Raw genomic sequence first — 23,049 nt, forward strand, 5'->3', positions numbered from 1 at the left:
TGGCATGATAGCAAAACTAGGTATTATTTGCTTATAAATAAATTCTACCGGCTCATTTTTACCATCTTTCATTTCTTCTAACTTTCTATTCGTTTACCTGAATTACTAAAAGGATATACTTTTCACCGATAAGGCCAACAAGCTATGTAACGAATTCAAATTCAGAATTCAGAGTAAAAATTCAGAATTCGGCTTTAGAAAAAAGATTCATAATTCAGATTCAAGATTCAAAGTTCTTAATCAAACGTTCAATGGTCGAATGTGAGAAATGCAGCATTGTAGCTGCTACCGTTTAACAATCCTTAACGGTGGAGACGTACCTGTCGTCGAAAGACATGTTTGTCTTTCTCGAGGAATTTATCAATCTCCCGAGATTTGTACCGCTGCTCCAGCTCCTCGGGGCTAACCCGAAGCCTCAGGAGATAGCCGAAGAGGTCTCCGCAGCAGGACCGGGAACAGGACAGTTTCGATTCGTTCCCGCGCCTTCGATTCGTATTCGCCGTCGCCATCTTTCGCAAATCGCATCACATAATCATCATCATCACATCCTCATCGCTTTGTAGCGCAATCACATGAGGAACAACAACATCAGTAACACCATCAGCCCGCAAGCAGTTTCCCAAAAACAAAAACACCGCTCTGGTGCACTATCTTTTATCACTCTGCTTCTTACTACATTCCTCAGAACTCACTTCTCAGCTGAGTGAGCCACGATCATTGAAAATTTCCTCTCTTCTTCGGATGCAACGAATTCAAAACAATGCACTTCTCGAGCAGCCGCACCTTCTCACTACGCTCTGACCGAGCTATTCGAGCACCTTCCAGACACTTCCCTTCCCACTTTTCTCACTTGCTGTTTCACTTTGCTCACTAATCAATGAGCACCCATAAATGTGTGTGCGTGCGTGTGGGTTTCTCTTTATTGCCAACCCCGAGTATGCAGCACACACACTGACACCGATCCCACCGCAACAACCACCAACACACACACCAACTCTCACTCTTCGTCGAGCAATACAAATTTCGATGTGACGATGATACACGGGAAACGTCACTCTCGCGAAAGGAAACCCGTCGTCGTCGTCGTCGTTCGACGTCTACGATACGACACGACATTCACAGAAAATTTCATGTCGGGAACGAATCATCGGGGGAGAAATTCACTTAAATCCCAACGAAACAAGGCAAAATCGAAACAAATTCCGCTGGCCACGATCGTGGCACATATTCACGGCCCCGTGGGGATCACTTTCGAACCGGATAGCGCACGAAATCACGTAAAATTCCTGGGAAAATCGCACGAGCCACCAAACGTCAACACCGTCCGAGCCGAGCTCATTCACGTATACTAAATAACGAGCTGGACTGACCCGAGCTGGCGTTGAGTGAGTGAGTTCTGCTGAGCTGAGCTGAGCTCCCTTTGGGTGGCGCTTTTGCAGTGTTGTGCATTCACGGGAGAGGAAGAAAGCACAAGTGAGAAGTGAGCTTTCGAGTAAGAGTAATTTGGCCAATCTGAGATGAGAAATCGAGCAGTCTTTGAATTGGGTGCTTGCGTATATCTAGAGACCTATAGAAAGAGTGAACGTTTTCGGTTCATGAATTATTATGCTGTTCCAATATTTTAAACTGTCAAAATTGTCAACATTGTAAAAATTCTTAAATTTGTCAAAATTTCCAAAATTGTAAAAATTGTCAACATTGTCAAAATTGTCAAAATTGTCAAAATTGTCAAAATTGTCAAAATTGTCAAAATTGTCAAAATTGTCAAAATTGTCAAAATTGTCAAAATTGTCGAAATTGTCAAAATTGTCAAAATTGTCAAAATTGTTAAAATTGTCAAAATTGTCAAAATTGTCAAAATTGTCAAAATTGTCAAAATTGTTAAAATTGTCAAAATTGTCAAAATTGTCAAAATTGTCAAAATTGTCAAAATTGTCAAAATTGTCAAAATTGTCTAAATTGTCAAAATTGTCAAAATTGTCAAAATCGTCAAAATCGTCAAAATTGTCAAAATTGTCAAAATTGTCAAAATTGTCAAATTGTCAAAATTGTTAGAATTTTTAAAAATTTGCGAAAATGGAAAAATTGTAAAAATTGTCAAAATTGTCAAAGTTGTCAAAATTGTCAAAATTGTCAAAATTGTCAAAACTGTAAAAATTGTAAAAATTGTCGAAATTGACAAAAATGACAAAAATGACAAAAATGACAAAAATGACAAAAATAACAAAAATGACAAAAATGACAAAAATGACAAAAATGACAAAAATGACAAAAATGACAAAAATGACAAAAATGACAAAAATGACAAAAATGACAAAAATGACAAAAATGACAAAAATGACAAAAATGACAAAAATGACAAAAATGACAAAAATGACAAAAATGACAAAAATGACAAAAATGACAAAAATGACAAAAATGACAAAAATGACAAAAATGACAAAAATGACAAAAATGACAAAAATGACAAAAATGACAAAAATGACAAAAATGACAAAAATGACAAAAATGACAAAAATGACAAAAATGACAAAAATGACAAAAATGACAAAAATGACAAAAATGACAAAAATGACAAAAATGACAAAAATGACAAAAATGACAAAAATGACAAAAATGACAAAAATGACAAAAATGACAAAAATGACAAAAATGACAAAAATGACAGAAATGACAAAAATGACAAAAATGACAAAAATGACAGAAATGACAAAAATGACAAAAATGACAAAAATGACAAAAATGACAAAAATGACAAAAATGACAAAAATGACAAAAATGACAAAAATAACAAAAATTACAAAAATTACAAAAATTACAAAAATGACAAAAATGACAAAAATGACAAAAATGACAAAAATGACAAAAATGCCAAAAATGACAAAAATGACAAAAATGACAAAAATGATAAAAATGATAAAAATGACAAAAATGACAAAAATGACAAAAATGACAAAAATGACAAAAATGACTGTTGCTACGGCCCTGAGAGGGTGAAATTAGGGGGAACATCAAACCCATTTTGTGACAGATTAGTTTGACAGTTTGATAGTTAGACAGGTAAGAAGAGAAAGGAGAAAAGAAAAAGTAGGAAAGTCGGAAAAAATTTGAAAAACGTGTTTGATAGATTGGTTGGTGAAAATTCTAGTTCTGCTTGAAAATTGTATTCTCTCGTGCCGAAGTGCAGCATTTTCTTAGCTGAGTTTGATGCTATTCTAGCAAGATTCCGATCAGTAGGTAGATTAAACGTCGAATTCACTGCCGTGAATTGTCGTTCCCGGATAAATATTGCATTTGCGAAATATCTTGCTTTATATTCTCCATCAGATCGTAAGTAACCATCTTTGTTATAAAAACACCAGAAAGTAACTTTATCGTAACTTAACAGGAATCCGAATCCGGAACTGATTGTAGGATCTTCGGCAAACTAGTTTTGATCGAAGTAGAAGACTTATTTGTAAGTAATCTGGTCTCATATTTGTTAACAACATTGTAAATTAACAAAAGAATAAATTTTCTAGTTGAGTCACGTCAAATACGGACTACAAAAAGTCTACAAGCTCAAAAATAATGAGTTCGCGGGATCCTAACCTCAATCAGTCGAGGACGACTGCTGCGGAACACAACTTTCTCGCCTGTTCCCGTCCGGATGGCGCTCGTAGCTTGGTTGCTTGCGATGCCTGCGATAATTGGTGGCATTTCGATTGCATCGGCGTTACCGAATCTGTTGCCAATCGATCGTTGATCTGTGGTACCTGTGAGAAGAAGCGCGGAATGGAACATCCTGCTGCATCGACGAAATCGATAAGATCCGTGATATCTGTGCGGTCTAACAGTTCGGCAAGATTGCGCCTTCAGCAGCTCGAGGAGCAGAAAGCCCTGGAAGATAAGATCCAGAAGGAAAAGGATAAGATCCAGAAGGAAAAGGAAGAGAAAGATCGCCAATATCTTTCTCAGAAGCACCAACTTGAGCTCGAAATCGAGCAGGAGGAAGCAGTCGGTGGCAGCGTTTCCAGTCTGAGTGCTCGGGATCGGATTAAGGCAGTGAACCATTGGGTCAGTGATGTACGACAGCAGGCGAATCCTGAAGTGATACCTGCTACTTCCACGCCACTTTCGAGAAACGTACCGACTGGAGCGGTTCCGAAACTATTTAACCCGATTGCTCATCAGCTTTCCGTGATTCCCGAATCAAATCAAACTGAATGGCAAACAGCAGCACTGATGCCCACATTCCGAGCTCCGCGTTTTACAATCCCTCCGGGATTTTCTACAGTTTTGCACAACGAAGCAGTTCCCCCGACGGAAAATCCGGGCAGAACGTGCGTTCAGCAGAACGAGTCAAACCAGAGGACCCGGGATATTGGACAGTTGCCAGATAAGCAGTTCCCGGCTGCTTGCACAGGAGTTGGAGCGGCTCCCAATCCGTATGGAATCCACGGCGTTGGATCAACGGATAATTCACAACCGCGGTAGGCCCCAAATTCCTGGGCCTATCCTGCTGCTGGTGTGATCAGCGCACAACAAATCGCAGCGAGACAGGTGGTGTCAAGGGACCTACCCAAATTCTCCGGAGATCCCTTAGAGTGGCCAATGTTCGTTAATGCTTTCGAGTCTACCACACGGATGTGTGGTATCCAGCCTGACGAAAATCTAGCCCGTCTGCAGAGAGCCCTCATCGGCAATGCCAGGGAAAAGGTTCTCAGTATACTGACAATTCCGTCCGCCGTACCGCAAATAATTACGACCCTTCGGGATGAATGCGGAAGACCGGACCAGTTGGTCAACTGCTTACTGACCAGAGTCCGAACAGCAACACAACCAAATGCCAACAAGCTTGGGACGCTTGTCACATTCGGTCGAGAAGTCCGGAACCTGGTGACGTTTATGGAAGCAGCACAACTGCATTCTTACCTCTCAAGCCCTATCCTACTAACGGAGATGGTGAGCAAGCTCCCACCATGTTTGCAGTTACAGTGGGGCCATTACTTGATGAGCGTTCCGGTACCAAACCTAGAAGCGTTTTGCAACTTTATTTCGACGATCCGGACAGCAGCCTGTAACGTTTCGACAGCGACGGAATCCTCCGTAGAAGTGTCGACGAAAAGGGAGAAGCGGCAGGAAAAAGTAGGAGGCTTTTTGAACGCCCATCAGGAAGTTACAGTGAAACCAGAAAATCCGAAACCCTGCCTCGCCTGTGACAGCGTGGGGCATAAGATTCGTGAGTGCGAAAGGTTTCGCAAGCTTTCAGTCCGCGAAAGATGGAAAATAGTCGAGCGAAAGAAAATGTGTCGAAGATGCCTATTTCCACACGGCAAGTGGCCCTGCCGCACAAAGTACCCTTGTGGAGTAGACGGTTGCACCGAGGCACATCATAAACTCCTCCATTCGGATTCATCGGATGCACAAGCGGGAACCTCAGGAACTGTAACAACACATCGACATTCTCAAGACAAAACGCTATTGAAAATCCTTCCCGTGAGACTGTTCGGAAATGGGAAATCTGTAGCGGCGTTTGCGTTCCTGGATGACGGTTCCGATCTAACGTTAATCGAGAACGAAGCGGCAGAAGAACTTGGCCTCGAAGGCACGGAGAGTCCACTATGCCTCGAGTGGACGAACAACGTAACCAGAAACGAAAATTCTTCCCGTCGTGTCAATCTAGCCATCGCAAAGATTAACGGAGGAGAAAAGCATCTGCTGAAAAATGTCCGCACAGTCAGAAATCTGGGTCTCCCGAAGCAGACAGTTAACTATCCTGATTTGGTCAAGCTCTACCCGCACCTTCGAGGACTGCCAGTCGAAAGTTACAACGAAGCAACCCCTAGCATTCTGATCGGGGTGGACCATGCTCGGCTGATTATGACGCTTGGTAGGCGTGAACGTAGGAACGAGGAACCTGTTTCCGCCAAGACTCGCTTAGGCTGGGTAGTTTTTGGTGGCAGAGGATTAACAGCAGAACAGTCTCGAGCCAGAGTGAACGTTTGCAGTTGTGCTCCGGATGAACACCTTGAAGACATTGTCCGAGAATTCGTCTCTAGCGACACAATCGGCATTCAAGGTCAACTATCACCGGAAAGCGAAGAGGACACGCGAGCGAGGAAGATTTTGGAGGAAACCACGGTACGAACCGCTTCCGGTCGAATTCAAACCGGATTGTTGTGGAGATCGGACTGCGTCAAGCTGCCAAATAGTTACTATATGGCAAAACAACGAAATGGTTGTTTGGAGAGGCGGTTGGCAAAAGATCCAGAGCTGAAAGCGAACATCACTAAGCAGATTCTCAAATACCGGCAATACGTGGGCTCTCGTGTGGGTGAAATTTTATCGATATCGAAGATCAACGAGTGGCGCTGGATACCCTCCAAAATGAACGTCGCTGACGATGCTACCAAGTGGGGCAATGGTCCCAATTTCTGTTCCACCAGTAGATGGTTCGTAGGACCCGAATTCTTATACAGTCCGGAGGATGAATGGCCAAACCGAAAACCGAATGTAGCAGAGACGCCTGAAGAAATCCGATCGGTTCATATTCATCGCGGGACCAACAGTGTAGAGCTGGTTGACTTTTCTAAGTTTTCGTCGTTCGAACGCCTCGTCAAAGTATTCGCCTACATCCACAACTTCATCGATCGTTATCGTCCTGTTAGAGTCAACAGCGATTCTGAAGTGGTACCTACGCAGAAAGATTACGAAGCCGCAGAAATATCGATATTCCGGAAAGTGCAGAGCTCGGCGTTTCCCGATGTAGTAGAAGCTTTTTAAAAACAACCGATCTTCCTGAAGCATGCAAAAAGATTCCGAAATCAAGTTCGTTAGCTAAATTGTCGATTGTAGTGGACGAAAATGGCATTTTGCGGGCCTCAAGCAGGATCAACTCTCTGTATTACTCTGACGATTTCCGGAACCCGATAATACTTCCAAGATCTGACCATGTCACAGCACTGATCGTTTTGAGATATCACCAACGTTACGGCCACGCCAACACAGAAACAGTTTTAAACGAACTCCAGCAGCGATTCTACATTCCGAAGTTCCGTGCCACAGTGAAGTCCATTTTGAAAACCTGTATGTGGTGCCGCGTCTACCGAGCCAAGCCTGACGTTGCAAAGATGGCTCTGTTACCGCATATCCTCGAGTGAAGCCGTATGTACGACCGTTTACGTTTACCGGCCTGGACTACTTCGGCCCACTGACGGTTAAAAGGGCGCGAAGCTCGGTGAAACGCTGGGTATGTCTGTTTACCTGCCTCAGCGTCAGGGCAATACATCTCGAGGTCGTCGCAGGTTCGCAGGTTCGTAGCCAAAAGAGGTCCACCCCAACACTTCTTCAGCGACAACGGCACAAATTTTCGCGGGGCGTCGAGAGAGCTTATCAACGAAGTCAAAGCCACCAACCAGTGTGCAGCGAGGACCTTCACTAATGCTTCCACCGAATGGCATTTCAATCCCCCCTCGACCCCCCACATGGGAGGGGTCTGGGAGCGCAAAGTAAGATCGGTCAAAGATGCACTGAAAACCATAGCTCCTCGCAGCCCACTTGACGACGAAGAACTGATGACCCTTTTGGCTGAGGTCGAGATGATAGTGAATTCACATCCGTTAACATTCGTTCCACTTGATTCACCAAATGCTGAAGTGCTCACACCGAACAGTTTCCTGTTGATGAGTTCAAGCGGAAGTAATGCAGCGAAAGTGCCGATAGATGAACCGACGGCGCTGAACACGAACTGGAAGGCGATGGATTACATGCTGGATCAATTTTGGAAGCGGTGGATTGCGGTTATCTTCCAACCATAGCGCGTCGTACCAAGTGGTTTCATGATGTGAGACCCCTACGTGAAGGAGACCTAGTGGTGATAGTCGACGAAAGCGTTCGGAACGGCTGGCTTCGTGGAAGAGTGTTGAAGACGTTTCCTGGAGAAGATGGACAAGTTCGGCAGGTCGACGTAGCTACCAGTACAGGGATTTTTCGCCGTGGGGTAGTTAAGGTTGCATTGCTAGATGTATGTGAAGGTAAAGCCCCCTAAAGTGGGCGTTACGGGGTGGGGTGTTGCTACGGCCCTGAGAGGGTGAAATTAGGGGGAACATCAAACCCATTTTGTGACAGATTAGTTTGACAGTTTGATAGTTAGACAGGTAAGAAGAGAAAGGAGAAAAGAAAAAGTAGGAAAGTCGGAAAAAATTTGAAAAACGTGTTTGATAGATTGGTTGGTGAAAATTCTAGTTCTGCTTGAAAATTGTATTCTCTCGTGCCGAAGTGCAGCATTTTCTTAGCTGAGTTTGATGCTATTCTAGCAAGATTCCGATCAGTAGGTAGATTAAACGTCGAATTCACTGCCGTGAATTGTCGTTCCCGGATAAATATTGCATTTGCGAAATATCTTGCTTTATATTCTCCATCAGATCGTAAGTAACCATCTTTGTTATAAAAACACCAGAAAGTAACTTTATCGTAACTTAACAGGAATCCGAATCCGGAACTGATTGTAGGATCTTCGGCAAACTAGTTTTGATCGAAGTAGAAGACTTATTTGTAAGTAATCTGGTCTCATATTTGTTAACAACATTGTAAATTAACAAAAGAATAAATTTTCTAGTGGAGTCACGTCAAATACGGACTACAAAAAGTCTACAATGACAAAAATGACAAAAATGACAAAATTGACAAAAATGACAAAAATGACAAAAATGACAAAAATGACAAAAATGACAAAAATGACAAAAATGACAAAAATGACAAAAATGACAAAAATGACAGAAATGACAAAAATGACAAAAATGACAAAAATGACAAAAATGACAAAAATGACAAAAATGACAAAAATGACAAAAATGACAAAAATGACAAAAATGACAAAAATGACAAAAATGACAAAAATGACAAAAATGACAAAAATGACAAAAATGACAAAAATGACAAAAATGACAAAAATGACAAAAATGACAAAAATGACAAAAATGACAAAAATGACAAAAATGACAAAAATGACAAAAATCACAAAAATGACAAAAATGACAAAAATGACAAAAATGACAAAAATCACAAAAATGACAAAAATGACAAAAATGACAAAAATGACAAAAATGACAAAAATGACAAAAATGACAAAAATGACAAAAATGACAAAAATGACAAAAATGACAAAAATGACAAAAATGACAAAAATGACAAAAATGACAAAAATGACAAAAATGACAAAAATGACAAAAATGACAAAAATGACAAAAATGACAAAAATGACAAAAATGACAAAAATGACAAAAATGACAAAAATGACAAAAATGACAAAAATGACAAAAATGACAAAAATGACAAAAATGACAAAAATGACAAAAATGACAAAAATGACAAAAATGACAAAAATGACAAAAATGACAAAAATGACAAAAATGACAAAAATGACAAAAATGACAAAAATGACAAAAATGACAAAAATGACAAAAATGACAAAAATGACAAAAATGACAAAAATGACAAAAATGACAAAAATGACAAAAATGACAAAAATGACAAAAATGACAAAAATGACAAAAATGACAAAAATGACAAAAATGACAAAAATGACAAAAATGACAAAAATGACAAAAATGACAAAAATGACAAAAATGACAAAAATGACAAAAATGACAAAAATGACAAAAATGACAAAAATGACAAAAATGACAAAAATGACAAAAATGACAAAAATGACAAAAATGACAAAAATGACAAAAATGACAAAAATGACAAAAATGACAAAAATGACAAAAATGACAAAAATGACAAAAATGACAAAAATGACAAAAATGACAAAAATGACAAAAATGACAAAAATTACAAAAATGACAAAAATGACAAAAATGACAAAAATGACAAAAATGACAAAAATGACAAAAATGACAAAAATGACAAAAATGACAAAAATGACAAAAATGACAAAAATGACAAAAATGACAAAAATGACAAAAATGACAAAAATGACAAAAATGACAAAAATGACAAAAATGACAAAAATGACAAAAATGACAAAAATGACAAAAATGACAAAAATGACAAAAATGACAAAAATGACAAAAATGACAAAAATGACAAAAATGACAAAAATGACAAAAATGACAAAAATGACAAAAATGACAAAAATGACAAAAATGACAAAAATGACAAAAATGACAAAAATGACAAAAATGACAAAAATGACAAAAATGACAAAAATGACAAAAATGACAAAAATGACAAAAATGACAAAAATGACAAAAATGACAAAAATGACAAAAATGACAAAAATGACAAAAATGACAAAAATGACAAAAATGACAAAAATGACAAAAATGACAAAAATGACAAAAATTACAAAAATGACAAAAATGACAAAAATGACAAAAATGACAAAAATGACAAAAATGACAAAAATGACAAAAATGACAAAAATGACAAAAATGACAAAAATGACAAAAATGACAAAAATGACAAAAATGACAAAAATGACAAAAATGACAAAAATGACAAAAATGACAAAAATGACAAAAATGACAAAAATGACAAAAATGACAAAAATGACAAAAATGACAAAAATGACAAAAATGACAAAAATGACAAAAATGACAAAAATGACAAAAATGACAAAAATGACAAAAATGACAAAAATGACAAAAATGACAAAAATGACAAAAATGACAAAAATGACAAAAATGACAAAAATAACAAAAATTACAAAAATAACAAAAATGACAAAAATGACAAAAATGACAAAAATGACAAAAATGACAAAAATGACAAAAATGACAAAAATGACAAAAATGACAAAAACGACAAAAATGACAAAAATGACAAAAATGACAAAAATGACAAAAATGACAAAAATGACAAAAATGACAAAAATGACAAAAATGACAAAAATGACAAAAATGACAGAAATGACTAAAATGACAAAATTACAAAAAATGACAAAAATGACAAAAATTACAAAAATGACAAAAATGAAAATTTTGACAATTTTGACAATATTAACATTTTGACAATATCGACATATTGACAATTTCGATAATTTTGACAATATGCACAATTTTGACAATTTTTACATTTTTTACAATTTAGACAATTATTCAATTTTGACAATTTTGACAATTTTGACAATTTTGACAGTTTAGACAATTTTGACAATTTTGACAATTTTAACAATTTTGACAATTTTGACAATTTTGACAATTTTGACAATTTTGACAATTTTGACAATTTTGACAATTTTGACAATTTTGACAGTTTAGACAATTTTGACAATTTTGACAATTTGACAAATTGTCATTTTTGTAATTTTTGTAATTTTTGTAATTTTTGTCATTTTTGTCATTTTTGTCATTTTTGTCATTTTTGTCATTTTTGTCATTTTTGTCATTTTTGTCATTTTTGTCATTTTTGTCATTTTTGTCATTTTTGTCATTTTTGTCATTTTTGTCATTTTTGTCATTTTTGTCATTTTTGTCATTTTTGTCATTTTTGTCATTTTTGTCATTTTTGTCCTTTTTGTCATTTTTGTCATTTTTGTCATTTTTGTCATTTTTGTCATTTTTGTCATTTTTGTCATTTTTGTCATTTTTGTCATTTTTGTCATTTTTGTCATTTTTGTCATTTTTGTCATTTTTGTCATTTTTGTCATTTTTGTCATTTTTGTCATTTTTGTCATTTTTGTCATTTTTGTCATTTTTGTCATTTTTGTCATTTTTGTCATTTTTGTCATTTTTGTCATTTTTGTCATTTTTGTCATTTTTGTCATTTTTGTCATTTTTGTCATTTTTGTCATTTTGTCATTTTTTGTCATTTTTAACAATTTTAACAATTTTGAAAATATTAACAATTTTGACAATTTTGACAATTTTGACAATTTTGACAATTTTGACAATTTTGACAATTTTGACAATTTTGACAATTTTGACAATTTTGACAATTTTGACAATTTTGACAATTTTGACAATTTTGACAATTTTGACAATTTTGACAATTTTGACAATTTTGACAATTTTGACAATTTTGACAATTTTGAAAATTTTGACAATTTTGACAATTTTGACAATTTTGACAATTTTGACAATTTTGACAATTTTGACAATTTTGACAATTTTGACAATTTTGACAATTTTGACAATTTTGACAATTTTGACAATTTTGACAATTTTGACAATTTTGACAATTTTGACAATTTTGACAATTTTGACAATTTTGACAATTTTGACAATTTTGACAATTTTGACAATTTTGACAATTTTGACAATTTTGACAATTTTGACAATTTTGACAATTTTGACAATTTTGACAATTTTGACAATTTTGACAATTTTGACAATTTTGACAATTTTGACAATTTTGACAATTTTGACAATTTTGACAATTTTGACAATTTTGACAATTTTGACAATTTTGACAATTTTGACAATTTTGACAATTTTGACAATTTTGACAATTTTGACAATTTTGACAATTTTGACAAATTTGACAATTTTGACAATTTTGACAATTTTGACAATTTTGACAATTTTGACAATTTTGACAATTTTGACAATTTTGACAATTTTGACAATTTTGACAATTTTGACAATTTTGACAATTTTGACAATTTTGACAATTTTGACAATTTTGACAATTTTGACAATTTTGACAATTTTGACAATTTTGACAATTTTGACAATTTTGACAATTTTGACAATTTTGACAATTTTGACAATTTTGACAATTTTGACAATTTTGACAATTTTGACAATTTTGACAATTTTGACAATTTTGACAATTTTGACAATTTTGACAATTTTGACAATTTTGACAATTTTGACAATTTTGACAATTTTGACAATTTTGACAATTTTGACAATTTTGACAATTTTGACAATTTTGACAATTTTGACAATTTTGACAATTTTGACAATTTTGACAATTTTGACAATTTTGACAATTTTGACAATTTTGACAATTTTGACAATTTTGACAATTTTGACAATTTTGACAATTTTGACAATTTTGACAATTTTGACAATTTTGACAATTTTGACAATTTTGACAATTTTGACAATTTTGACAATTTTGACAATTTTGACAATTTTGACAATTTTGACAATTTTAACAATTTTGACAATTTTGACAATTTTGACAATTTTGACAATTTTGACAATTTTGACAATTTTGACAATTTTGACAATTTAAACAGTTTTGATAATTTTGACAATTTTGACAATTTTGACAATTTTGACAATTTTGACAATTTTGACAATTTTGACAATTTTGACAATTTGGACAATTTTGACAATTTTGACAATTTTGACAATTTTGACAATTTTGACAATTTTGACAATTTTGACAATTTTGACAATTTTGACAATTTTGACAATGTTGACAATTTTGACAATTTTGACAATTTTGACAATTTTGACAATTTTGACAATTTTGACAATTTTGACAATTTTGACAATTTTGACAATTTTGACAATTTTGACAATTTTGACAATTTTGACAATTTTGACAATTTTGACAATTTTGACATTTTTGACAATTTTGACAATTTTGACAATTTTGACAATTTTGACAATTTTGACAATTTTGACAACTTTGACAATTTTGACAATTTTGACAATTTTGACAATTTTGACAATTTTGACAATTTTGACAATTTTGACAATTTTGACAATTTTGACAATTTTGACAATTTTGAATATTTTGACAATTTTGACAATTTTAACAATTTAAACAATTTTAACAATTTTAACAATTTTAACAATTTTAACAATTTTGACGATTTTGACGATTTTGACAATTCTGACAATTTTGACAATTTTGACAATTTTGACAATTTTGACAATTTTGACAATTTTGACAATTTTGACAATTTTGACAATTTGACAATTTTGACAATTTTGACAATTTTGACAATTTTGACAATTTTGACAATTTTGACAATTTTCACAATTTTCACAATTTTGACAATTTTGACAATTTTGACAATTTTGACAATTTTGACAATTTTGACAATTTTGACAATTTTGACAATTTTGACAATTTTGACAATTTTGACAATTTTGACAATTTTGACAATTTTGACAATTTTGACAATTTTGACAATTTTGACAATTTTGACAATTTTGACAATTTTGACAATTTTGACAATTTTGACAATTTTGACAATTTTGACAATTTTGACAATTTTGACAATTTTGACAATTTTGACAATTTTGACAATTTTGACAATTTGACAATTTTGACAATTTTGACAATTTTGACAATTTTGACAATTTTGACAATTTTGACAATTTTGACAATTTTGACAATTTTGACAATTTTGACAATTTTGACAATTTTGACAATTTTGACAATTTTGACAATTTTGACAATTTTGACAATTTTGACAATTTTGACAATTTTGACAATTTTGACAATTTTGACAATTTTGACAATTTTGACAATTTTGACAATTTTGACAATTTTGACAATTTTGACAATTTTGACAATTTTGACAATTTTGACAATTTTGACAATTTTGACAATTTTGACAATTTTGACAATTTTGACAATTTTGACAATTTTGACAATTTTGACAATTTTGACAATTTTGACAATTTTGACAATTTTGACAATTTTGACAATTTTGACAATTTTGACAATTTTGACAATTTTGACAATTTTGACAATTTTGACAATTTTGACAATTTTGACAATTTTGACAATTTTGACAATTTTGACAATTTTGACAATTTTGACAATTTTGACAATTTTGACAATTTTGACAATTTTGACAATTTTGACAATTTTGACAATTTTGACAATTTTGACAATTTTGACAATTTTGACAATTTTGACAATTTTGACAATTTTGACAATTTTGACAATTTTGACAATTTTGACAATTTTGACAATTTTGACAATTTTGACAATTTTGAGAATTTGACAATTTTGACAATTTTGACAATTTTGACAATTTTGACAATTTTGACAATTTTGACAATTTTGACAATTTTGACAATTTTGACAATTTTGACAATTTTGACAATTTTGACAATTTTGACAATTTTGACAATTTTGATAATTTTGACAATTTTGACAATTTTGACAATTTTGACAATTTTGACAATTTTGACAATTTTGACAATTTTGACAATTTTGACAATTTTGACAATTTTGACAATTTTGATAATTTTGACAATTTTGACAATTTTGACAATTTTGACAATTTTGACAATTTTGACAATTTTGACAATTTTGACAATTTTGACAATTTTGACAATTTTGACAATTTTGACAATTTTGACAATTTTGACAATTTTGACAATTTTGACAATTTTGACAATTTTGACAATTTTGACAATTTTGACAATTTTGACAATTTTGACAATTTTGACATTTTTGACAATTTTGACAATTTTGACAATTTTGACAATTTTGACAATTTTGACAATTTTGACAATTTTGACAATTTTCACAATTTTGACAAATTTGACAATTTTGACAATTTTGACAATTTTGACAATTTTGACAAGTTTGACAATTTTGACAATTTTGACAATTTTGACAATTTTGACAATTTTGACAATTTTGACAATTTTGACAATTTTGACAATTTTGACAATTTTGACAATTTTGACAATTTTGACAATTTTGACAATTTTGACAATTTTGACAATTTTGACAATTTTGACAATTTTGACAATTTTGACAATTTTGAGAATTTGACAATTTTGACAATTTTGACAATTTTGACAATTTTGACAATTTTGACAATTTTGACAATTTTGACAATTTTGACAATTTTGACAATTTTGACAATTTTGACAATTTTGACAATTTTGACAATTTTGACAATTTTGACAATTTTGACAATTTTGACAATTTTGACAATTTTGACAATTTTGACAATTTTGACAATTTTGACAATTTTGACAATTTTGACAATTTTGACAATTTTGACAATTTTGACAATTTTGACAATTTTGACAATTTTGACAATTTTGACAATTTTGACAATTTTGACAATTTTGACAATTTTGACAATTTTGACAATTTTGACAATTTTGACAATTTTGACAATTTTGACAATTTTGACAATTTTGACAATTTTGACAATTTTGACAATTTTGACAATTTTGACAATTTTGACAATTTTGACAATTTTGACAATTTTGACAATTTTGACAATTTTGACAATTTTGACAATTTTGACAATTTTGACAATTTTGACAATTTTGACAATTTTGACAATTTTGACAATTTTGACAATTTTGACAATTTTGACAATTTTGACAATTTTGACAATTTTGACAATTTTGACAATTTTGACAATTTTGACAATTTTGACAATTTTGACAATTTTGACAATTTTGACAATTTTGACAATTTTGACAATTTTGACAATTTTGACAATTTTGACAATTTTGACAATTTTGACAATTTTGACAATTTTGACAATTTTGACAATTTTGACAATTTTGACAATTTTGACAATTTTGACAATTTTGACAATTTTGACAATTTTGACAATTTTGACAATTTTGACAATTTTGACAATTTTGACAATTTTGACAATTTTGACAATTTTGACAATTTTTCCAATTTTGACAATTTTGACAATTTTGACAATTTTGACAATTTTGACAATTTTGACAATTTTGACAATTTTGACAATTTTGACAATTTTGACAATTTTGACAATTTTGACAATTTTGACAATTTTGACAATTTTGACAGTTTTGATAATTTTGACAATTTTGACAATTTTGACAATTTTGACAATTTTGACAATTTTGACAATTTTGACAATTTTGACAATTTTGACAATTTTGACAATTTTGACAATTTTGACAATTTTGACAATTTTGACAATTTGGACAATTTTGACAATTTTGACAATTTTGACAATTTTGACAATTTTGACAATTTTGACAATTTTGACAATTTTGACAATTTTGACAATTTTGACAATTTTGACAATTTTGACAATTTTGACAATTTTGACAATTTTGACAATTTTGACAATTTTGAAAATGTTGACAATTTTGACAATTTTGACAATTTGGACAATTTTGACAATTTTGACAATTTTGACAATTTTGACAACTTTGACAATTTTGACAATTTTGACAATTTTGACAATTTTGACAATTTTGACAATTTTGACAATTTTGACAATTTTGACAATTTTGAATATTTTGACAATTTTGACAATTTTAACAATTTAAACAATTTTAACAATTTTAACAATTTTAACAATTTTGACGATTTTGACAATTCTGACAATTTTGACAATTTTGACAATTTTGACAATTTTGACAATTTTGACAATTTGACAATTTTGACAATTTTGACAATTTTGACAATTTTGACAATTTTGACAATTTTGACAATTTTGACAATTTTGACAATTTTGACAATTTTGACAATTTTGACAATTTGACAATTTTGACAATTTTGACAATTTTGACAATTTTGACAATTTTGACAATTTTGACAATTTTGACAATTTTGACAATTTTGACAATTTTGACAATTTTGACAATTTTGACAATTTTGACAATTTTGACAATTTTGACAATTTTGACCATTTTGACAATTTTGACAATTTTGACAATTTTGACAATTTTGACAATTTTTACAATAATGACAATTTTGACAATTTTGACAATTTTGACAATTTTGACAATTTTTACAATTTATACAGTTTTGACAATTTTTATTATTTTTGTCATTTTTGTCAACATTGCCATTTTTGCCAATTTTTCATTTTTGTCATATTTGTAATTTTTTTTTTTTTTCATTTTATCATCATCATCATCATCATCATCATTTTATCATTTTATTCATTTTGAAAATTTTGACAATTTGGACAATTTGGACTATTTTGACAATTTGGACAATTTTGACAATTTTGACAATTTTGACAATTTTGACAATTTTGACAATTTTGACAATTTTGACAATTTTGACAATTTTGACAATTTTGACAATTTTGACAATTTTGACAATTTTGACAATTTTGACAATTTTGACAATTTTGACAATTTTGACAATTTTGACAATTTTGATAATTTTGAAAATTTTGACAATTTTGACAATTTTGACAATTTTGACAATTTTGACAATTTTGACAATTTTGACAATTTTGACAATTTTTGTCATTTTTTCATTTTCTCATTTTCTCATTATTTGTCATTTTTGTCATTTTTGCCATTTTTGTCATTTCTGTCTTTTTTGTCATTTTTGTCATTTTTGTCATTTTTGTCATTTTTGTCATTTTTGTCATTTTTGTCATTTTTGTCATTTTTGTCATTTTTGTCATTTTTGTCATTTTTGTCATTTTTGTCATTTTTGTCATTTTTGTCATTTTTGTCATTTTTGTCATTTTTGTCATTTTTGTCATTTTTGTCATTTTTGTCATTTTTGTCATTTTTGTCATTTTTGTCCTTTTTTTCATTTTTGTCATTTTTGTCATTTTTGTCATTTTTGTCATTTTTGTCATTTTTGTCATTTTTGTCATTTTTGTCATTTTTGTCATTTTTGTCATTTTTGTCATTTTTGTCATTTTTGTCATTTTTGTCATTTTTGTCATTTTTGTCATTTTTGTCATTTTTGTCATTTTTGTCATTTTTGTCATTTTTGTCATTTTTGTCATTTTTGTCATTTTTGTCATTTTTGTCATTTTTGTCATTTTTGTCATTTTTGTCATTTTTGTCATTTTTGTCATTTTTGTCATTTTTGTCATTTTTGTCATTTTTGTCATTTTTGTCATTTTTGTCATTTTTGTCATTTTTGTCATTTTTGTCATTTTTTTCATTTTTGTCATTTTTGTCATTTTTGTCAGTATTGTCATTATTGTCATTTTTGTATGCTTAGTAGTTGTATCCTAAAAACATGCAGTTTTGTTTATTTCGCAGCATCAATGCTTAAAGGAAGGAAACTACTCGACTCAGTTATCTGAATAACGGACAGGAATCTCGACTTTTGTCTCATTCTCATTTTAGACCACCCATCTCACTACTGCTTTCTCATGAACTATTTTATGCTCTCACTTCGCCCATATCTCTCACCACCACAACCCAACCTTCTCACAAGCACGAGAAAGCATAAAAGTCCAGCCAGGCGCGCAAGAAGAGAACCCTCTTGTCGTTTTATGCTGCACATGCAATTCTCACTGACTGGGACTGGACTGTAGAAACGAACGAACGTGTTGTTTGAATGAAAGTGCATTCTATGTTGGCTTTCACTTGTGTGTGGGTGATGTTGCTCCGCTCTTCTTCTATGCTATGCTATAGAAAGTTGCATTGCAAAATTTTCCGCACCGTCGTCATTCTCGTCTATGTTTTGGTTTCTCGTTGTTGCTTTACCTACTGTTTGTGTTAGGTTAGAGCTTCACCCCAGAGCCAGAGGGTTTTTATTATCGGGGAATCCGATTTGCGTGCGAGCTGAAAAGGACAGGAAAGGACGTGATGTATTTTTGTATGCGAAGGAGTAGCAACAGCAGCGGCAGAAAAACAGGGGACTCGAAAAAAGAAAACACAGAAAAAACTGCACAATATACGCCTTCACCAAAGAAGGACGAGTGCATAGCGCCATTAGCTTTTTTTTTATGAATATATGACACTGCTGTTTCGGTGCTGGCGAAGTTCCTAGTAGGACCGGCTTTTTGCTAGGCAATTAAGGCAGAGGGTTGAAGATGTTTCTGGTTTGTGGAATACACTACTCAGAACTGTATGTAAAATTGTTCGAGGAAGTTAATTCCGATTGCTGATTATTATTATATATTCTTCAAAAGAAAATCCTACATTTTTTATTGTATTCCGGCGTTTTTCTAAATTAATTTCAAATATTCAGTTTCATAGAAGTGAATGTAGCCAAAACGAGGAGACACGATGAAGAAGATTTGTTGCAGTTTGTAGAATCTACTTTGAGTTATGAATTCCTTCGTCTTAAGTATTCAGCAACACACAAAAAAACAAAACCGCTTGAAGGGACTCCGTTTTTGCTGTTTTTTTGTCCTACCGTCCCAACCCGAAACCTTTAAAGGGCAAAAAAACAGAAATACCGAAGCTAATTTGTACAAAGAACAGGTAGAACTGTCATAAAAAACCCGTACACTTTTAAGCTCGACGAATGACGAAACACGTTTGCTGCAATTACGCATGGGAATGTTTTATGGTGAATTTTCATCTACAGACAGACAATCGTACAAAAAAAGAGAAGACCCATAAAAAAACCCTTTCTTTCGGGGGTTCCGTTTTGAAGGACCTTCGGAGAAATTTGGCCCCCTTTTTTCTGTTCATTCGCATATTCGGTTAAAGGTCCTTGAAAACGGGGCTGCCCAAAAAAAGGCGTAAGCTCATTTTTTCGGCTAAGCGGACTTAAGTCGACTGACTGACTGCGACGACTGAATCGAAGCCTCTTCTGGGAAGATGCGCCAGCACTTTGATCAGCTTACTAATACAGCCCTCCCTGAATCTTATGCCGAAAAAAAAAACCTTCCGCATTAGGTATGGTTTGTTGGATTTAGATTCTGTTCCCGCTGCTTCTGAACTTTGTGCGAACACCGAGCTTAGATAGAGATAAATAATCGCAACCAAGTGAATATCCGGCCAATTCCGTAAGCTGATTCCATTCACCACGTGCTCGGTCGCTCGCCCACAATGCGACTTATCGTCGATTAGTGTTGTGAGCAGCATACTGAAAATTTCGGTTGTTTATGTTGGATTAGATTTTCAAATTTCACCGATTAGGTTGATTTATAAAAAAGCCGGTACAAAGTTTTGATATGTTTGAATTGTTTAAAAATCCTTATGCGAGTATAAGTACAATCAATTTTATGTGCGTTATCACAGCCTTCCCTAAAGGGGACAACTTAGATGTGGTTTAAGATGGTCGATTGAACTCAGTCGAATTTGGGTCATTTCTGTTTAGATTCGGCGGTCTAAACTGTTTCGTTTTAGCTCCATGAGTTTTTGAAGATTTCTAAAATAGGTAGGTCATTGTTTCACGAGCACGAGTAAATCTTTACATTTAGGTAGGTATGTATATATGAAAATATTTGAATCGCAACGCAATACTACACATCTGTCACAAAAACGCTATTCCACTAATCACTAATTAGTCGAATAATTTTTGGTTTGCGAAATAATTTTCTCGCCAAATTTCTGATGAACTAGTGGATAAAAAGGTTCCGCTTATTTTAAGTTCTGTTTACATTCGAACGCTAGATCTTTTGCTTATTCAAATATGTTATATTACATACAGACCATTTGGATGAACACTATGCTAGCGCAAGTGTTCTTCCGGATGAAAATCTCTGTCACAGGTGTTTTGATCGGAGAATTCTATCGGAGGATAACGATTTTTGGATTCTCTGGTCCAGATCCTCCAACTTTTTTGTTCTGCGTTAGTTTAGCTCCCCAGCAGGAACAACAGAATTATTCAAACAAATATACCAGATGAAAAGATTGTATTAAACTTACCAAAAAAGCATATAGCTACAAAAGTGGAGGCGATATATCTACAATGAACGGATTCCAACGATTCGGTTTTCCCACAAAAAGCAAAATAAATGAAAAAAAAATTTCCTCGGCCGAGATTTGAACTCAAGTCCTCCGAGTTCGCTGTCCGATATCTTACCACGATGCCAACTCATCAGTTGAGATGATCCACGCTATAGCTCTATTGGTGATATTTTCTTTTTACGAATCGATCTAAGGAAGAGACCGGATAGAGTGTCAAGTGAAGAACCGCCCATTTATCGTAAATTATTTCACTCAAATCGTAAATGTCGAATTAGCATATTCTCAACTTTTTGGAGACATTTTTACGAATTGACTAAACTGCTATCCGATACCACTTTTTTTGGGTAAAACTTGTCGTAAATGTATGATAGAAAAACACTCAATACCAACTTGTTTACGATGGTTATTGTGTTATTGAAAATGTCTTACTAGTCGATTTGGTGTATCATTTCTATTACGATTTCATGTTAGCTGGGTCTCGATGCCTGGTGCATTCCGATTAAAATTTAGGATAAGTTCTCGCTCCCGGACGAAAGAAAATTCCTCACGGAGAGTCAGAATGGACGCAAATAACTGGAAAAAGCAGAGATGCCAATGTGCCTGATTTTTCAGGCCTTGCCTGATTTTTCGAGGCTCACCTGGTAAGCCATCGAATTTCCCTGATTTTTGAAAATATGCCTGATTTTGTCTGATTTTTGCGAATGTGACTAAAAATGGGTAGTGCTTGCTAACTTTCAGCTACTCAGTTCAGAGTGACGATTACTCAGTTGTCTATTTATTTATTTATTTATTTATTTGAGTCTTTGACTACTGTCATACAGAATTTATATTAAAACTAACCTATATATGAATAAGATTACAATACTATTAAAAATTAGTTAAAAATTAGATAAATAAAAGTCAAGTAAGTGCGAGACAACATTAAAAGCTTGACAACATCGGTGTAAGAGGTGATTTTGTCCAAATACTGTTCTGCTTCTTGGCAACCAAAAAATCAACTGATTGCGAAGTTGTCGAGCTGGAGCGTAGAGGTTTAAACTCTGGAGCAGTTGGGGACAGTCAATAGCGTTGGTCAAAATATTGTAGATGAAGATTCGTTGCAGATAGTTTCTTCTTTGACTCAAAGGCGTCATTGATAGTAGGCCACACCGCTCAGAGTAAGGAGGTAGCCGTACGGGATCTTGCCAGGGCAGACCGCGTAGTGCGTGCCGCAGAATTTTTTTCTGGATTCTTTCAATCCTGTCGCTGTGGACGGTGTGGTAGGGTGCCCAAACTGGAACCGCATATTCTAAGACGCTGCGTACTAGCGAGCAGAATAAAATTTTCAATGCGTGCGGGTCTTCAAAACTTGACGTATTCCGACGAAGAAAACCGAGCAAAGCAAAGCCTTTTGCTGTAGTCATCGAGACATGCTGGGAAAAAGTGAGCTTTTGATCAAAAGTAACCCCAAGATCTTTTATGGAGGTTACCCTTTCGAGTGAGCTTCCACTTAAAGCGTAGTCGTAAACGATTGAGGATCTACTTCTAAAGAAGCTTATGCACTTACGCCATTGACTTC

The 23,049-nt window shown here is 33.1% G+C and overlaps 2 protein-coding genes across 2 annotated transcripts in view; both read right to left on the bottom strand.

The window, feature by feature from the left end:
* Nucleotides 1-1,332, bottom strand: part of LOC129746892 (guanine nucleotide-binding protein subunit alpha homolog) — a 101,973-nt gene extending 100,641 nt beyond the window's left edge. Inside the window, exon 1 of the mRNA XM_055740820.1 lies at nucleotides 321-1,332. Coding sequence (XP_055596795.1) covers nucleotides 321-509 — 189 coding nt within the window. The 5' untranslated portion in view covers nucleotides 510-1,332. The remainder of the gene's footprint in view (nucleotides 1-320) is intronic.
* A 6,517-nt stretch (nucleotides 1,333-7,849) lies between these two features.
* The window catches only part of LOC129741313 (probable G-protein coupled receptor Mth-like 1), a 47,538-nt gene continuing 32,338 nt past the window's right edge, over nucleotides 7,850-23,049 (bottom strand). Inside the window, exon 3 of the mRNA XM_055733033.1 lies at nucleotides 7,850-7,999. Coding sequence (XP_055589008.1) covers nucleotides 7,850-7,999 — 150 coding nt within the window. The remainder of the gene's footprint in view (nucleotides 8,000-23,049) is intronic.

The sequence above is a fragment of the Uranotaenia lowii genome, chromosome 2, assembly GCF_029784155.1.
Source record: "Uranotaenia lowii strain MFRU-FL chromosome 2, ASM2978415v1, whole genome shotgun sequence".
Classification (NCBI taxonomy): Eukaryota; Metazoa; Arthropoda; class Insecta; order Diptera; family Culicidae; genus Uranotaenia; species Uranotaenia lowii.